This window comes from Macaca thibetana, chromosome 5, assembly GCF_024542745.1.
Source record: "Macaca thibetana thibetana isolate TM-01 chromosome 5, ASM2454274v1, whole genome shotgun sequence".
In the NCBI taxonomy this organism is placed as follows: Eukaryota; Metazoa; Chordata; class Mammalia; order Primates; family Cercopithecidae; genus Macaca; species Macaca thibetana.
The window spans coordinates 177,513,067-177,528,306 of NC_065582.1; the positions used below are offsets into that span (position 1 = coordinate 177,513,067).

General features: G+C 45.3%; 1 protein-coding gene and 1 long non-coding RNA gene across 4 annotated transcripts in view; one reads left to right on the forward strand and one right to left on the reverse strand.

The window, feature by feature from the left end:
• Window positions 1–675, reverse strand: part of STX18 (syntaxin 18) — a 124,745-nt gene extending 124,070 nt beyond the window's left edge. For all 3 annotated transcript variants that reach the window (XM_050792195.1, XM_050792194.1, XM_050792196.1), the window contains exon 1: window positions 406–675. In XM_050792195.1, coding sequence (XP_050648152.1) covers window positions 406–573 — 168 coding nt within the window. In that variant the 5' untranslated portion in view covers window positions 574–675. The remainder of the gene's footprint in view (window positions 1–405) is intronic.
• Window positions 676–735: 60 nt separating this feature from the next.
• LOC126955542 (uncharacterized) lies at window positions 736–14,938 on the forward strand. Its single transcript, XR_007725963.1, has 4 exons — window positions 736–1,234; window positions 7,913–8,079; window positions 12,084–13,003; window positions 13,561–14,938. It is a non-coding gene; the product is annotated as an uncharacterized LOC126955542 (long non-coding RNA).
• The last annotated feature ends 302 nt before the right edge of the window (window positions 14,939–15,240 follow it).

Sequence of the window (15,240 nt, forward strand, 5' to 3'; positions counted from 1 at the left end):
CAGACAAGTAAAGAGCACAGGCAAATACGGTGTGGTCAGTTCTGCAACAGGAAGTGAAGGACAGTGAGGTTTCCCCTGAGTGCAAGTCTGTAGTGACGGCGAACTCATGACCTCACAAAGCCGCCCGTGCACTTTCCAGATAGAGATTTCTGAGGGTCTCCTTCCTCGTCCCCCAACCCCCGCCGCCGCAGGAGAAATCTGTTCCCCAATATGCGTCCCCCTTCCTTAAAATAAGGCTGTTCCTTCCCCAAAAAGCTGTCTGGTCTCTGAGGCCAACTCTCCTGTCCCCCTTGGGGCCACCTCCTTCACACAATGCTTACGGGACGGGGTGTGGTTTGGGGCTCGGGGTCCCTGTCGCAGGACTGCCCCCTCCTCAACCCGCCGTTTCCATAGCAACCAGCTCACCACTTCGCGGGCCCGGCTGGAGAAGTCGCCCTTGGGCCGGGGGCTCCGGCGGAACAGCTCATCCCGGCTGCCATCGACCCCGCCGCCCACCGCCACTCCCAGCGCCTTGTTCCGCGTCTTCACGGTCTTGACGCTGGCCCGGAATAGCAGCGTGATGTCCACGGCCATAGCGACCCGTACCCGCAGCCCCACACTGGGCCCGCTCACGTAAGCAGCCGGCGACCGCGGCGAGAACCCGGCCGCTGGAGGACTGGTCCTGCCCCGCACTCCTCCCCACCGGCAACTGCGATGCGAGAAGAAAGGTTCCGGCCTGAGCCCCGCTACCGCGGCGGGAGGAAAAAGGTTCCGAACTCAGCGGCGCACCTGGCGGAGGAGGAACCCCGCGACGAACTCACGGGCACCTCTTTCTCCCGGCAAAGCTTGGAGGATTTAGCAGCGCGGAGAGCTCAGCGAGCTCTCCTGTGCTTTTTTGGGGCGTGTGGGCTCCGGGAGCGTGAGGACCGGGAAGCTGGGAGGCTCCTTCCCTTCTGGTGGCTCCCTCACTGAGAGCGGGCGGTTTGGTTGCGGGGGACGTGGAGGCGAGCCACCCTTGACCTTTGACTGCAAGGACTCACCTTGAGCAGGACAGAGGCACTTGGACGGTGACCCTCGGGGTGCAATAAGTGCTGAGACAGAGCAGATGTGCAAGGCATAGAGCTAGAGGCCAGAGGTCTTTCTTCTCCACCCTTCAGTCACCTCTTTGTAAAGTGAAGCCAGCATCCTCCTCGGAGTTTACTGTGAAAATTAAGTGAGCTGACGCGTGCTGTATTTTGATGTTGCTTGGCTCCTAGTAAGTGGCCAATAAATGGTAGTAATCGTTAATAATGTTATTATTATAATCACTCGTATTTGTGGTGATGGAAGAGGCTGTAGAGAAAAGGCGTCACCTGTGCAGAGATTTGAAGGATGAATAGGAACTTTAGATGGAGGCAAAGGTGAAAGAGTGGCCCTAATGTCGCTGGATTCTGTTCTTCCTTCATGCATAGTTTTTAATTGTACCGTCTTGAGCCATAGCTATTAAAATTGACAAGTCAGTCAATGAGTTTCTTCTGCATTTTTGGTTCATGGTTCTGTTTTGTGTTGTTTTTTGAGATGGGGGTCTGCTATGTTGCCCAGGCTGGATTGCAGTGGCTATTCAGAGGCGCCATCCTAGCTCATTACAGACTGGAACTCCAGGGCACAAACGATCCTCCCCGGCTCCGCCTCCTGAGTAGCTGGAACTTTAGGCACTTGCCACCATGCCTGGCCTAAGGATATTCAAAATCTCATTGATTTCTTCAAGATTTTTTTTTTTCATAAAGAGGATGCACAAGTAGAATGTGTATTAAAATAGTGGTTTTAATGGTCAATATAAAAATATTTTCATAATACTAAGATGTTATTTGCCTTTTCACTCTCACTTTCTCATGAGTTGCATACAGTTGAGTTTGCTAGACTGTGATATTGCAACGGAATAAATGCAGAACAGCTGTTTTCTATTAAGCCAGACTTCAAAAAAAAGATTTTCAAAAACATCAAAAGTTTTTAATTTCTCATATAGTGAATGTCGATAATGTCAATATAAACAAAAATTGTTTAGAGCCCTTAATAATTTTTAAGTGTGCAAAAGAGTTGAGACCAAAAGTTTGAGAACCACTGTGTTAAAGAAATAAAGTTTATCAGAAATAGATGTCAAGAAAGTGTATATTTACCAGAAAGGAGGAAGGAAAAGTTTTTTTTTTTTTTTTTAGACGGAGTCTTACTCTGTCCCCCAGGCTGGGGTGCAGTGGCACGATCTCGGCTCACTGCAAGCTCCGCCTCCCGGGTTCACCATTCTTCTGCCTCAGCCTTCCCAGTAGCTGGGACTACAGGCGCCCGCCACCACGCCCAATTATTTTTTTTTGTATTTTTAGTAGAGATGGAGTTTCACCGTGTTAGCCCGGATGGTCTCCATCTGCTGACCTTGTGATCCTCCCGCCTCTGCCTCCCAAAGTGCTGGGATTACAGGCGTGAGCCACCTCACCTAGCCAGGAAAAGATTATTTAAACCCAAACTGTAGCCACTTCTTGCAGTTTAAGGAAAATGAATTTCCATACAGCTTTCTTCCACCTACTGCGGAAAAGAGAAAGAAATTACAAAACCTCTGCCAATGATTCTATCTTGCATAAATGGCCCTTTGTTTAATCCAGACATTAATCAGTTTTTGGCTATGCAAAGTTAAGCTTGGGGCAGAGTAGAAGGAAAGAGAGATTGCCCTGCATAGTAAAGTGAGGGGGATTGAATTGAGGGGAGAAAAAGAGAAGCCAGAACCCAGGGAGGGGGCCAGGAAAGTACAAAGTAGGTAACTGGGAAGGATCTTTGAGTGGGAGGGAGGCTGAACTACATCAAGCCTTCAGTGAGTGGTGCCTTGTGTGAACAGCGTGTTTGTTGCAGTTGGATATTTTGGGTAGAAGGGTAGGGACAAAAATCTAAGTTTTCTGTCTGGATTTGCAAGAGCAGAGAAGATTGTGGTGGATATAAGACCCAAGTTGAGCTCAAAACATCAGGTTGTAAATCCACAAGTGACCAGAGGGCATAAAATTCCTAGATAAGTCACAAAGATCTTGAGGTGGCTGCTGAACTTTCCACAGACCGTGGGATATGGGGTTGCGCTTTGTAAATTTTGTGTTTATTCTTTAATTTCAAAGAGCAAAATGACTTCAGTTGACAGTTGACTAATAACTATATTAAGCCCCATAAAGCTGAGAGGGGATGTGGATTAAAAGGATGAGCAGAAATATAAGAGTATACTACTGCATCTCCAGGGTTCAAATGATTCTCCCCGCTCAGCCTCCTGAGTGTCTGGGACTATAGGTGCGTGCCACCATGCCTGGCCTGTTGGACGTAGTACTCAACTGCCCAGTTGGATGTAGTACACAAATTATGTTTTCTTTATGCATTCAGCAAACATTCATTGGGCCAGACACTGTTCTGAAAAATACACAGTCGACTCTTGAACAACACAGGCTTGAACTGCATGCGACCACTAATACTCAGACTTTCTTCTGCCTTTGCAACCCCTAAGACAGCAAGACCAACCCCTCCTGCTCCTCAGCCTACTCGATGTGATGATGGTGAGGATGAAGACCTTTACTTTCTGATGATTCACTTCTATTTAATGGATAGTAAATTTATTTTCCCTTCTGATTATTTTCTTAATACCATTTTCTCTAGCTTACTTTATCGATAGGATACAATATCTAATACATATGACATACAAAATATGTGTTAAGCGACTGTTGATGTTATTGATAAGGATTCTGGTCAACAGTAGGCTATTATTAGTTAAGATGTTAGGGAGTCAGAAGTTATACACGAATTTCCAACTGTGAAGGGTGGAGGAGTCATCAAGGATCAACTGTATTGGCATCCCTAAATATTGCTCCCTACAGCAGAAACTCCTATACAAGGAGACTAGATGTAGGCTGCCAGTGAAAACCAACGTCTCATTTCTGGGCAGCGAATTTAGGAGCTAATGTATGATTCACCATGCTCTCTTTTCCCTTTGCTGTGACAACCCCTAATGTTCCAATGTTCCATCAGCTTGAGTCCTTAAGTAAATATGACATGGAGCATAGCCAACCAAGGACATTGTATTGGTCAGAGTTCTCTAGAGGGACAGAACAAATAGGATAGATGTATATATAAAGGGGAGCTTATTAAGGAGTATTGACTCACACGGTCACAAGGTGAGGTCCCACAATAGGCCATCTGAAACATGCGGTGTTTGGTTTTCTGTCCTTCTGATAGTTTGCTGAGAATGATGGTTTCCAGCTTTATGCATGTCCCTACAAAGGACATGAACTCATCCTTTTTTACGGCTGCATAGTATTCCGTGGTGTGTATGTGCCACATTTTCTTAATCCAGTCTATCATTGATGGGCATTTGGGTTGGCTCCAAGTCTTTGCTATTGTGAATAGTGCCACAATAAACTTACGTGTGCATGTGTCTTTATAGCAGCATGATTTACAATCCTTTGGGTATACACCCAGTAATGGGATGGCTGGATCAAATGTTATTTCTAGTTCTAGATCCTTGAGGAATCACCACACTGTCTTCCACAATGGTTGAACTGGTTTACACTCCCAAAAACAGTGTAAAGGTGTTCTTATTTCTCCACATCCTCTCCAGCACCTGTTGTTTCCTGACTATTTAATGATCGCCATTTTAATTGGTGTGAGATGGTATCTCATTGTGGTTTTGATTTGCATTTCTCTGATGGCCAGTGATGATGAGCATTTTTTCTTGTGTCTGTTGCCTGCATAAATGTCTTCTTTTGAGAAGTGTCTGTTCATATCCTTTGCCCACTTTTTGATGGGGTTGTTTGATTTTTTTCTTGTAAATTTGTTTATGTTCTTTGTAGATTCTGGATATTATCCGTTTGTCAGATGGGTAGATTGCAAAAATTTTCTACCATTCTGTAGGTTTCCTGTTCACTCTGATGAAACTACCATCTTTTGCTGTGCAGCTCTTTAGTTTAATTAGATCCCATCTGTCAATTTTGGCTTTTGTTGCCATTGCTTTTAGTGTTTTAGACATGAAGTCCTTGCCCATGCCTACGTCCTGAATGATATTGCCTAGGTTTTCTTCTAGGGTTTTTATGATTTTAGGTCTAACATTTAAGTCTTTAATCCACCTTGAATTAATTTTTATATAAGGTGTAAGGAAGGGATCCAGTTTCAGCTTTCTACATATGCCTAGCCAGTTTTCCCAGCACCATTTATTACATAGGGAATCCTTTCCGCATTTCTTGTTTTTGTCAGGTTTGTCAAAATCAGATGGTTGTAAATGTTTGGTATTATTTCTGAGGGCTCTGTTCTGTTCCACTGGTCAATATCTCTGTTTTGGTACCAGTACCATGCTGTTTTGGTTACTGTAGCCTTGTAGTATAGTTTGAAGTCAGGTAGCGTGATGCCTCCAACTTTGTTCTTTTGGCTTAGGACTGTCTTGGCAGTGCAGGCTCTTTTTTGGTTCCACATGAACTTTAAAGTAGTTTTTTCCAATTCTGTGGAGAAAGTCATTGGTAACTTGATGGGGATGGCATTGAATCTATAAATTACTTTGGGCAGTATGGCCATTTTCACAATATTGATTATTCCTATCCATGAGCATGGAATGTTCTTCCATTTGTTTGGCATTGACACTCAATATTAACCATCACAGACATTTACTAAGATTGAGAATTGTCCACAGATTTGTGGGTGTTTGTTAACTGCAGCAGCATTAGCCTGTCCTGACTGATGACAACCAACATCTAGGTATCTACCAAAACAAGAATGTTAGATGTATTCTACACTCACCATCTTAATAGTATTATTCCTCAGTGAATGAAGCATGGAGAGGAAAGAACAGTTGTGCCTAAACCTAACCAGTGGAAAAGACCAGGCTGGCAGGGTCAGAGTGGCAGAAACCTTGGAAGACTGTGACCATGGCAGGGTAGAATTTATAACGCAAGAGGAAAGGCCTTCAAAAACATATACCTTCACATTAGGAAGTAAACTTAATGAAATTCATTGAAAACCATTTTTTTCCCCTCAAGGACTCTGGAAAGGACCCTGACTCTAGGGATGAGAAGCTCAAAGAAGAAACTTTTGTTCCCAATAGGGAACCTAGATAAAGAATTCAGGGTGGGTTTCTTTTGTTTTTTTTTTTTTTTTTTTTTTTGAGACAGAGTTTTGCTCTTGTTGCCCAGGCTGGAGTGCAATGGCGTGATCTCGGATCACTGCAACCTCCACCTCCTGGGTTCAAGCAATTCTCCTGCCTCAGCCTCCCAAGTAGCTGGGATTACAGATGTCCTCCACCATGCCCAGCTAATTTTTGGGGGGAATGTGTATTTTTAGTAGAGATAGGGTTTCACCATGTTGGCCAGACTGGCCTCGAACTCATGACCTCAGGTGATCCACCCACCTCGGCCTCCCAAAGTGCTGGAATTACAGGCATGAGCCATTGAGCTCGGCCCAAGGTGGGTTTCTTCCGGCAGCTCCCCCAGAAGTTTAGCTTTGAAACAGATGTGCGCAAAAAGGGAGGGAAAGTCAGGAAGCAAACAGGAGGTTGTCATGGTCCAGCCCTTTGAGGTGTGGCCTTTGTCCCCCAACCACCCGTTGAAGTAATATGGTTTGGCTATAACTCCACCCAAATTTCATCTCGAATTGTGATCGGAATTATATCCCCATGTGTCAGGAGAGGGACCTGGTGGGAGGTGATTGGATCACGGTGGCAGTGTCCCTCATGCTGTTCTCATGATAGTGAGTGGGTTTTCATGAAATCTGATGGTTTTATAAGGGGCTCTTGCCCCTTCACTCTCTCTCTCCTGCTGCCGTGTGAAGAAGGTACCTGCTTCTCCTTCGCCTTCCACCATGATTATAAGTTTCCTGAGGCCTCCCCAGCCATGCAGAACTGTGAGTCAATTAAGCCTCTTTCCTTTATAAATTACCCAGTCTCAGGTAGTATTTTTACAGCAATATGAAAACGGACTAATACACAGAGGGTACCTAAAGGAGGGGCTGCCACTACCTCATTCCTACCTGATTCTTGTTCTGGATCCTGAGCCTCTTGCCCTGGCCTACTGGCTTGTTTTATCCTACTTTCTGTCTCCTCCCACCCTGTAATGAGCTAAATGTTGGCTATGCCCAAAAGATATGTCCATATCCTGATCCCTAGAACCCATGAACCTGACCTTACTAGGAAAGGAAGTCTTTCCAGATATAGTTAAATTAAGGACCTTGAAATGAAGAAATGATTTTGGATTATCCTGGTGAGCCCTAAATCCAATAGCAAATATCTTTAAAACAGACACATAGAATAGAAGACCATGTGAAGACAGAGGCAGATACTGGAGAGATACAGCCACAGGCCCGTGAATCCTGATGACCACCAGAAACCGGAGGAAGCAAGGAAGAATTCTCCCCTGGAGTCTCTGAAGGGAGCGTGGCCCTGCCAACACCTTGATTTTGGACTTCTGTCCTTCAGGACTGTAAAAAACAAATTTCTGCTTGTGGTCATTTGTTACTGCAACCATAGGAAATTAATGTGCACCCTAACTCTTTTCCCTGCCCATCCTTCCTCCATTACCTATTCTCTACTTCCTGGGTGTGGCCCTCAGCCCCTGTTTGGGTTCTCAGCCCTGCAGGTAAGCCACCTTCAGCTTCACTGGGTCTGTACCTTTCTTGTGGTTGATTAGTCCTGCAGCTGCCTAGCCTGGTGCTCTTCTTTCCTTCCCCATCTCTTATTTGATCTCCCCTTGGAGAATCACAACTGACCAGGCCCCCTGTCCCACAAGGAAAACTGGAGGCCAGAATGAACTGAATCTAACCAAAAAGCACACCAAGATGGGCTCTTTTCATCAAATGTGCAGCAGAAAGGGTGTCCGTGCAACAAATATTTCACTCTCCATGTGTGACTCAGAGAAGGTAGACATACTCAACTCTTGTTTCCAACTTCTCTATTTAGGAGCTATTTGAATGCAGAAGATAGGAGAGAGCTTGTATGGCAGTTCTGCCAGCGGCTGTGGTATCTGGAGTGTCTGCACCCAAGGAGCTGCCCTTCTCAGTCTAGAAAGACCATTCAGCTGGGCACGGTGGCTCACGCCTGTAATCCCAGCACTTTGGGAGACCAAGGTGGGTGGATCACCTGAGGTCAGGCATTCAAGACCAGTCTGACCAACATCACGAGACCCCGTCTCTACTAAAAATACAAAAATTAGCGGGCATGGTGGCGCACACCTGTAGTCCCAGCTGCTCGGGAGGCTGAGGCATGTCACTTGAACCTGGGAAGCAGAGGTTGCAGTTGAGCCGAGATCATGCTACTGCTCTCCAGCCTGGGTGACAGAGCAAGACTCTGTCTCAAAAATGAATAAAAGAAAGCCCATTCTAAGCAGTTCAAGTAAGTGCAGAGAGAGGAAGGAGACAGTTGCCCACACAGCCAAGTCAGTCCCAGGGATAGTGAACAACAAGTTGCCTCCAGAACTTCAACATTAGGAGCCACTGGATAACAAGAGTCAGCACAGGGACAAAACAGGTGCCAAGATGTCAAGGATTCTTCTTTTGTCATCCTGAGTCCATCCGACTAAATTTCAAGAGGTCAGGTTAGAAAGAGCAAAGTTGATGGGGCATTTACGTGTGATTTGAACTCTTACCTGTCATATTTCAGGCAATCACCATGAGAAGCTTGACTTAGGAAGTTAAGGAAGACATGTCTTTTTGTTGATTTTCACATGGGAAGACGTGTGTGTGTGTGTGTGTGTGTGCACGCGCATGTGTGTGTTTGGTTGTGGTGAGACACAAGGGTTAAAAACTAACTGCTTCTCAGTTTGTGGTGTTTCCTGCCATCAGCAATGGCCTTGGGGATGACCCCCACTCCTCCCTTCTAGCCCTCAAGAAGACTCAGTTGTCTCTTGCTCCAAATTAGTATTCAGGAATACAAAGCCCAGCAAGTGCAAGGGGGCTCAGCATGACATGCACACAGTGTGGCACAGCCCAAGAGTCCGGCTTTGGAGGCAGCAATCTCTCAGAACTAAGACCACCCTGCATTAAAACCATCCTGTCAGCATCCCTTTACTCTGACCATGCAGGATGGTCTTCGAGCTCCACAAATATCCTTGAAGCCAAGAGTCACAATTCAGTTGGGAATCACACGAGCCCAGCCAGCAGGCAAAGATGGAGGCCAAAGGGCAGCTGAGCATCCATCATCACTGCTCTCTACTCCCAGAGCTACTCGGAGGTGGGCACTAGCGAACAAAGGCCCTCAGAAGAGAGAAGGGGACATCACTGCCCAATTAACCGCCATCCTGCCTTTGGCCTGTAGGCCTCTGCACACTGTAAGCCTAGACCAGCCTCAACTATATCACACATTGACTTTTTTTCCTCTCAGGACAGTGGTAGCCTGGAGTATTGTAATACCCATGGAATTTTTATAGGGTACCTAAGGGATATTTATCAGATCTCTGAGTTCTTTCTAGTTAAAACAGAAGTCCAGGAAACAGTTAACAGAGGATGACTAATAGGAAACAAAAACACAACACCCCTACAACCTGAGATGCAGAGATGGAAAGACTTGGGTTTGAATTCAGCCGCCCAACTCACCAACTGTGTGACTCTGGGCACGTTACTTCACCTCTCTGAGCCTCTGTCTAAAAAATGCAGACAAACCCTTTTAACTGCTCCTGATTTCTGTGAGTAGGGATTTCCTTTTTATACCTCTCCATGGAAGCAGCCTTAGTCATGTAGTTTTGAGGCAACATCGGCCAGTCTGCATTTTTCAGTTGGTCAAAGCAATCTATCAACTGAGGACATTTGGTCTTTTGCCTTCACCCTTTAACCTGAGCCAGTGGGAGGCAGTGACCTGGCTGAGGACTGTGTTCTGCAGACTCATACATTACCTCAGAGAGAAGCTAAAAACCAGAACGCTGCCAGAACTCTTTCTGCCTCTCTCTCCCTCATTGTCATTATCATCTCCTCAAGTCAGTTTTCTGTGCTTCTCTGTTCCTACGGCTGAACATGAGCCCCACTCAACGCCTACATTTATTAATATATGAGATACCCCTTAATACAGTTTGGCTGTGTCCTCATTCAGATCTCAACTTGAATTGTATCTCCCAGAATTCCCACATGTTATGGGAGGGACCTAGGAGGAGGTAACTGAATCATGAGGGCCGGTCTTTCCCATGCTATTCTCATGATAGTGAATAAGTCTCATGAGATCTGATGGGTTTATCAGGGGTTTCCACTTTTGCTTCTTCCTTGTTTTCTCTTGCTGACGTAAGAAGTCCTTTTCGCCTCCCACCATGATTCTGAGGCCTCCCCAGCCATGTGGAACTGTAAAGTCCAATTAAACCTCTTTTTCTTCCCAGTCTTGGGTATATCTTTATCAGCAGCATGAAAACAGACTAATACAGTAAATTGGGATCAGTAGAGTGAGGCATTGCTGAAAAGATACCCGAAAATTTGAATGTGAATTTGGAATTGGGTAACAGGCAGAGATGGGAATTGTTTGAAGGGCTCAGAAGAAGACAGGAAAATGTGGGAAAGTTTGGAACTCCCTAGAGACTTGTTGAATGGCTTTGCCCAAAATGCTGATAGTGATATGGACAATAAAATCCAGGCTGAAGCGGTCTCAGATAGAGATGAGAAACTCCTTGGGAATGTAAGCAAATTTGATTCTTGCTATGTTTTAGCAAAGAGACTGGTGGCATTTTGCCACTGCCCTGGAGATTTGTGGAACTTTGGACTTGAGAGAGATGATTTAGGGTATCTAGTGGAAGAAATTTCTAAGCAGCGAAGCATTCAAGACGTGACTTGGGTGCTGTTAAAGGCATTCAGTTTTATAAGGGAAGCAGGGCATAAAACTTTAGAAAATTTGCAGCCTGACTATGCAATAGAAAAGAAAAATCCATTTTCTGGGGAGAAATTCAAGCTGGCTGCAGAAATTTGCATAAGTAGCAAGGAGCCCAATGTTAATCTCCAAGACCATGGGAAAAATGTCTCCAGGCCATGTCAGAGACCTTCATGTCAATCCCTCCTGTCACAGGCCTGGAGGCCCTAGAAGAAAAAGTGGTTTTGTGGTCTGGGCCCAGGATCACCATGCTTTGTGCAGCTTAAGGGCTTGGTGGCCTGCACCCCAGCCTCTCCAGCCATGGCTGAAAGGGGCCAACATAGCTGAGGCTGTGGTTTCAGAGGGTCGAAACTCCAAGCCTTGGCAGCTTCCACTTGGTGTTGAACGTGCAGGTGCTCAGAAGTCAAGAAGTGAGGTTTGGGAACCTCCACCTAGATTTCGGAAGATGTATGGAAATGCCTGGATGTCCAGGAATAAATTTTCTGCAGGATGACAGCCCTCATGCAGAGCCTCTGCTAGGGCAGTGTGGAAGGGAAATGTGGGGTTGGAGTCCCCACATAGAGTCCCTATGGGGCACTGCCTAGTGGAGCTGTGAGAATAGGGCCACTCTTCTCCAGCCCCTAGAATGGTTGATCTACCAACAGCTTGCACCAGGCACCTGGAAAAGCCACAGACACTCAATGCCAGCCCATGAAAGCAGCTGGGAAGGAGGCTGTACCCTGCAAAGCCACAGGAGCAGAGATGCCTAAGACCGTGGGAACTTACTTCTTACATGAGTGTGACCTGGATATGAGACCTAGAGTCAAAGGACATCATTTTAGAGCTTTAAAATTTAGGCCGGGCACAGTGGCTCAAGCCTGTAATCCCAGCACTTTGGGAGGCCGAGACGGGCGGATCACGAGGTCAGGAGATCGAGACCATCCTGGCTAACACAGTGAAACCCCGTCTCTACTAAAAAATACAAAAAAACAAAAACTAGCCAGGCGAGGTGGCGGGCGCCTGTAGTCCCAGCTACTCGGGAGGCTGAGGCAGGAGAATGGCGTAAACCCGGGAGGCGGAGCTTGCAGTGAGCTGAGATCAGGCCACTGCACTCCAGCCCGGGCGACAGAGCGAGACTACGTCTCAAAAAAAAAAAAAAAAAAAATTTAACTGTCTGCTGGATTTCGGACTTGCATGGGCCCTGTAACCCCTTTGTTTTGTTCAATTTCTCCCATTTGGGATGACTGTATTTATCCAATACTTGTATTCCCATTGTGTTTAGGAAGTAACTAGCTTGTTTTTTATGTTACAGGCTCATGGGTGGAAGGGACTTGCCTTGTCTCAGGTAAGATTTTGGACTGTGGACTTTTGGGTTAATGCTGAAATGACTTAAGACTTTGAGGAACTGTTGGAAAGGCATGATTGGTTTTGAAATATAAGTACATGAGATTTGGAAGGACCAGGGGCGGAATGATATGGTTTGGCTATGTCCCCATTCAAATCTCAACTTGCATTGTATCTCCCAGAATTCCCATGTTGTGTGAGGGATCTAAGAGGAGGTAATTGAATCATGAGGGCCGGTCTTTCCCATGCTATTCTCATGATAGTGAATAAGTCTCATGAGATCTGATGGGTTTATCAGGGGTTTCCACTTTTGCTGCTTCCTCGTTTTCTCTTGCTGCCACCATGTAAGAAGTGCCTTTCACCTCCCGCCATGATTCTGAGGCCTCCTCAGCCATGTGGAACTGTAAGTCCAATTAAACCTCTTTTTCTTCCTAGTCTCAGGTATGTCTTTATCAGTAGATGAAAATGCACTAATATACCCCTAGTCACAGAAAGGGTCTAACTTGATGTCTCAATCCCAAGTCCCAAACTGGCCCAGCTTGAGACAGACCTTCCCCTGGTCTGGTCAGCTAGGCTTTAGCATCTGGGTCCAATGTGACTGTCAGGATACACTCTCTGGCTGGGGATTTGTGGGGAGGGGATATGTTAATATTTTATTGCTGCTATAACAAATGATCACATTGTGGCTTAACCAATGCGAATTTGTTATCCTACAGTTATAGAGGTCAAAGTCTAATGTGGGTTTCACTGGACTAAAATCAAGGAGCTGGAAGGACTGTGTTCCATTCTGGAGACTCTGAGGGAGAATCCACTTCTTTGCCTTCTCCAGCTCCTAGAGGCTGCCCACGTTCTTTGGTTCACGGCCCTACACTCCTTCTCCGAAGCCAGGTATGATGGGTGGAGATCTTCTCACATTGCATCACTCTGACACTGACTGTCCTGCCTCCCTCTTCCACATTTAAGGACGCCTGTCATGACATTGGGCCCACCCAAATAGTCCAAGATAAGCTCCCTATCTGAAGGCTAGCTGATCAACATCACAGATTCCATCTGCAACCTGAGTGCCCTTGCCAAGTGAAATACATATTCACACATTCAGGGGTTAGGACTTGGACATTTTTTGGGGGCCATTATTCAGTCTACCACAAGGAGGTAGCTCCAATAAAAAGAGAGGGTGATTATGAGCTGGGTAGACACCCCTTTTGTGTCTTCCTGGAAGACAGAGAGATCCACCTACTCTTTTCCATTTCTCAATGTTTGTAGGCCTGCTCTGGTGATATTCCAAGGGTCTACAGAAATTAAGAAAACAGAACCTTTTCCCCTTGAGGATCTAACCTAGTAGGAGACACACCAATATCCAAACACAAGGCAATGTTCTTCTGAAAGCTTCTAGTCCTTTCTGCCTCTTTTAAGGTACTTATCCCACCCTGTTCACCCCATTTTAGAGGCATCAACTCACAACAATGTGATCAACAGTCACCAAAGTTCAAGGCCTCTCTCTCCCCTCCTTCTCCTGGCCCCCAGGTTGGGAAGTTTGGTGCAACTTCTTCCCAGGGCTGACTTCGTCCATCCCAGGAGTTTCATAAAGCACCTCATAAAACCCCATTTACTGGTTTCCCCAACATAATGGCAGAAATAAACTGCTTGATACACACTTGGAAATCCCCTCCAGAGAACGTGTGCATTGTTTTGTTGGCATGGCATCTTGGTTTCCAACTTGAATTTCCACCACCTTTGCTTTTTTGACAGTATCTTCCATGATTAAGATGGCTGAATCCTCCACTTTTTATTGAGTTGGACAGCAAATCACAGAATAAATGCTTTCCCTTGCACTTTAAAAGGATTTAATAGGAAAATATTTTTCCTACATCCTGTTTCAAGGGGAAAATGTGATTTTAAGGGGCATTTTATAGTTCACAACAGGATATTGAAGGGCATTTGGTTTTGCTTAGTTTATTATGACTGTGTTCCTCCAGCATGAAGTAGTGTTTTTTGTGATTATTTAGATTAGTGTGATTATGGTAGGTAGGCAGCCATAGAATTATGGAAATTTAGTACTGGAAAGAACCTTAAATATCATCCAGGCCAAACTCCCTCATTTTTCAGATGAGAAAACAAATGACTTGTCCAAGATCACATGTTGAGTTGCAGGGGAAAATGAGATTAGAATCTTTATCTTCCAACTGTTTAATGTCCCCCAAATAGCTTTGTGGCGAGAGTAGGAGTAAGGAAAGTAGCATTTATTCGAAGAGATCCCTATGTATCTGTAAGCCCTTCTGAATATGAGAATTGGAGTAACTAGTATGTGTGGATTTGTGTGTATTTCATTCATTCATTCATCCATTAAGCTAGCCAGTCAGTGAGTCATATTCTAACCATATTTCTAGTGTCTACTCAGTAGGTGACACGTGCTAGGTGCTGAAAATATAAAAGCAAAGCTGAAGTCCCCGCCTTGGAGCAAGTCAAGGAGTAATGAAAATGGACAGACAAGTGTGTACAGACATAATTAAACATAAATGTGATAATAGAGTTTGTTATTTTTCCATAGCAGCTTCAAAGCATGAAATTAAAAAGCTACAGGACATGATCAGCACTCCAGAAATAGAGTTGGAGAGATGCTTTCCTTGTGGTCTATTTCTGGCCCTTTCATTATCTCTGTCTTGATGGAACTCTATGGAGCAGGAACCACCTGTTAGCCTGGCATTGTGGCAAGAGCCTCAGTTCTGTGTCAGACAAGCTTGGGTTCCAATCCCAGTCACTTATTAGGAATGGGTTCTTGCGAGGTTATTTCCTCATCTATGAAAAAAGATAAAAACACATCCATCAGAGTTGTTGTACATGTGTATTAGTCTGTTCTTACACTGCTGATAAAGATATACCCAAGACTGTGTAATTTATAAAGAGAAAAAAAGAGCTTTAATGGACACACAGTTCCACGTGGCTAGGAAGGCCTCACAATCATGGCAGAAGGTGAAAGGCACATCTTACATGGTGGCACACAAGGACAGAATGAGAGCTAAGCGAAAGGGGTTTCCACTTATAAAACCATCAGATCTCATGAGACTAATTCACTACCACGAGAATAGTATGGGGGAAACCACCCCCATGATTCAATTATCTCCCAC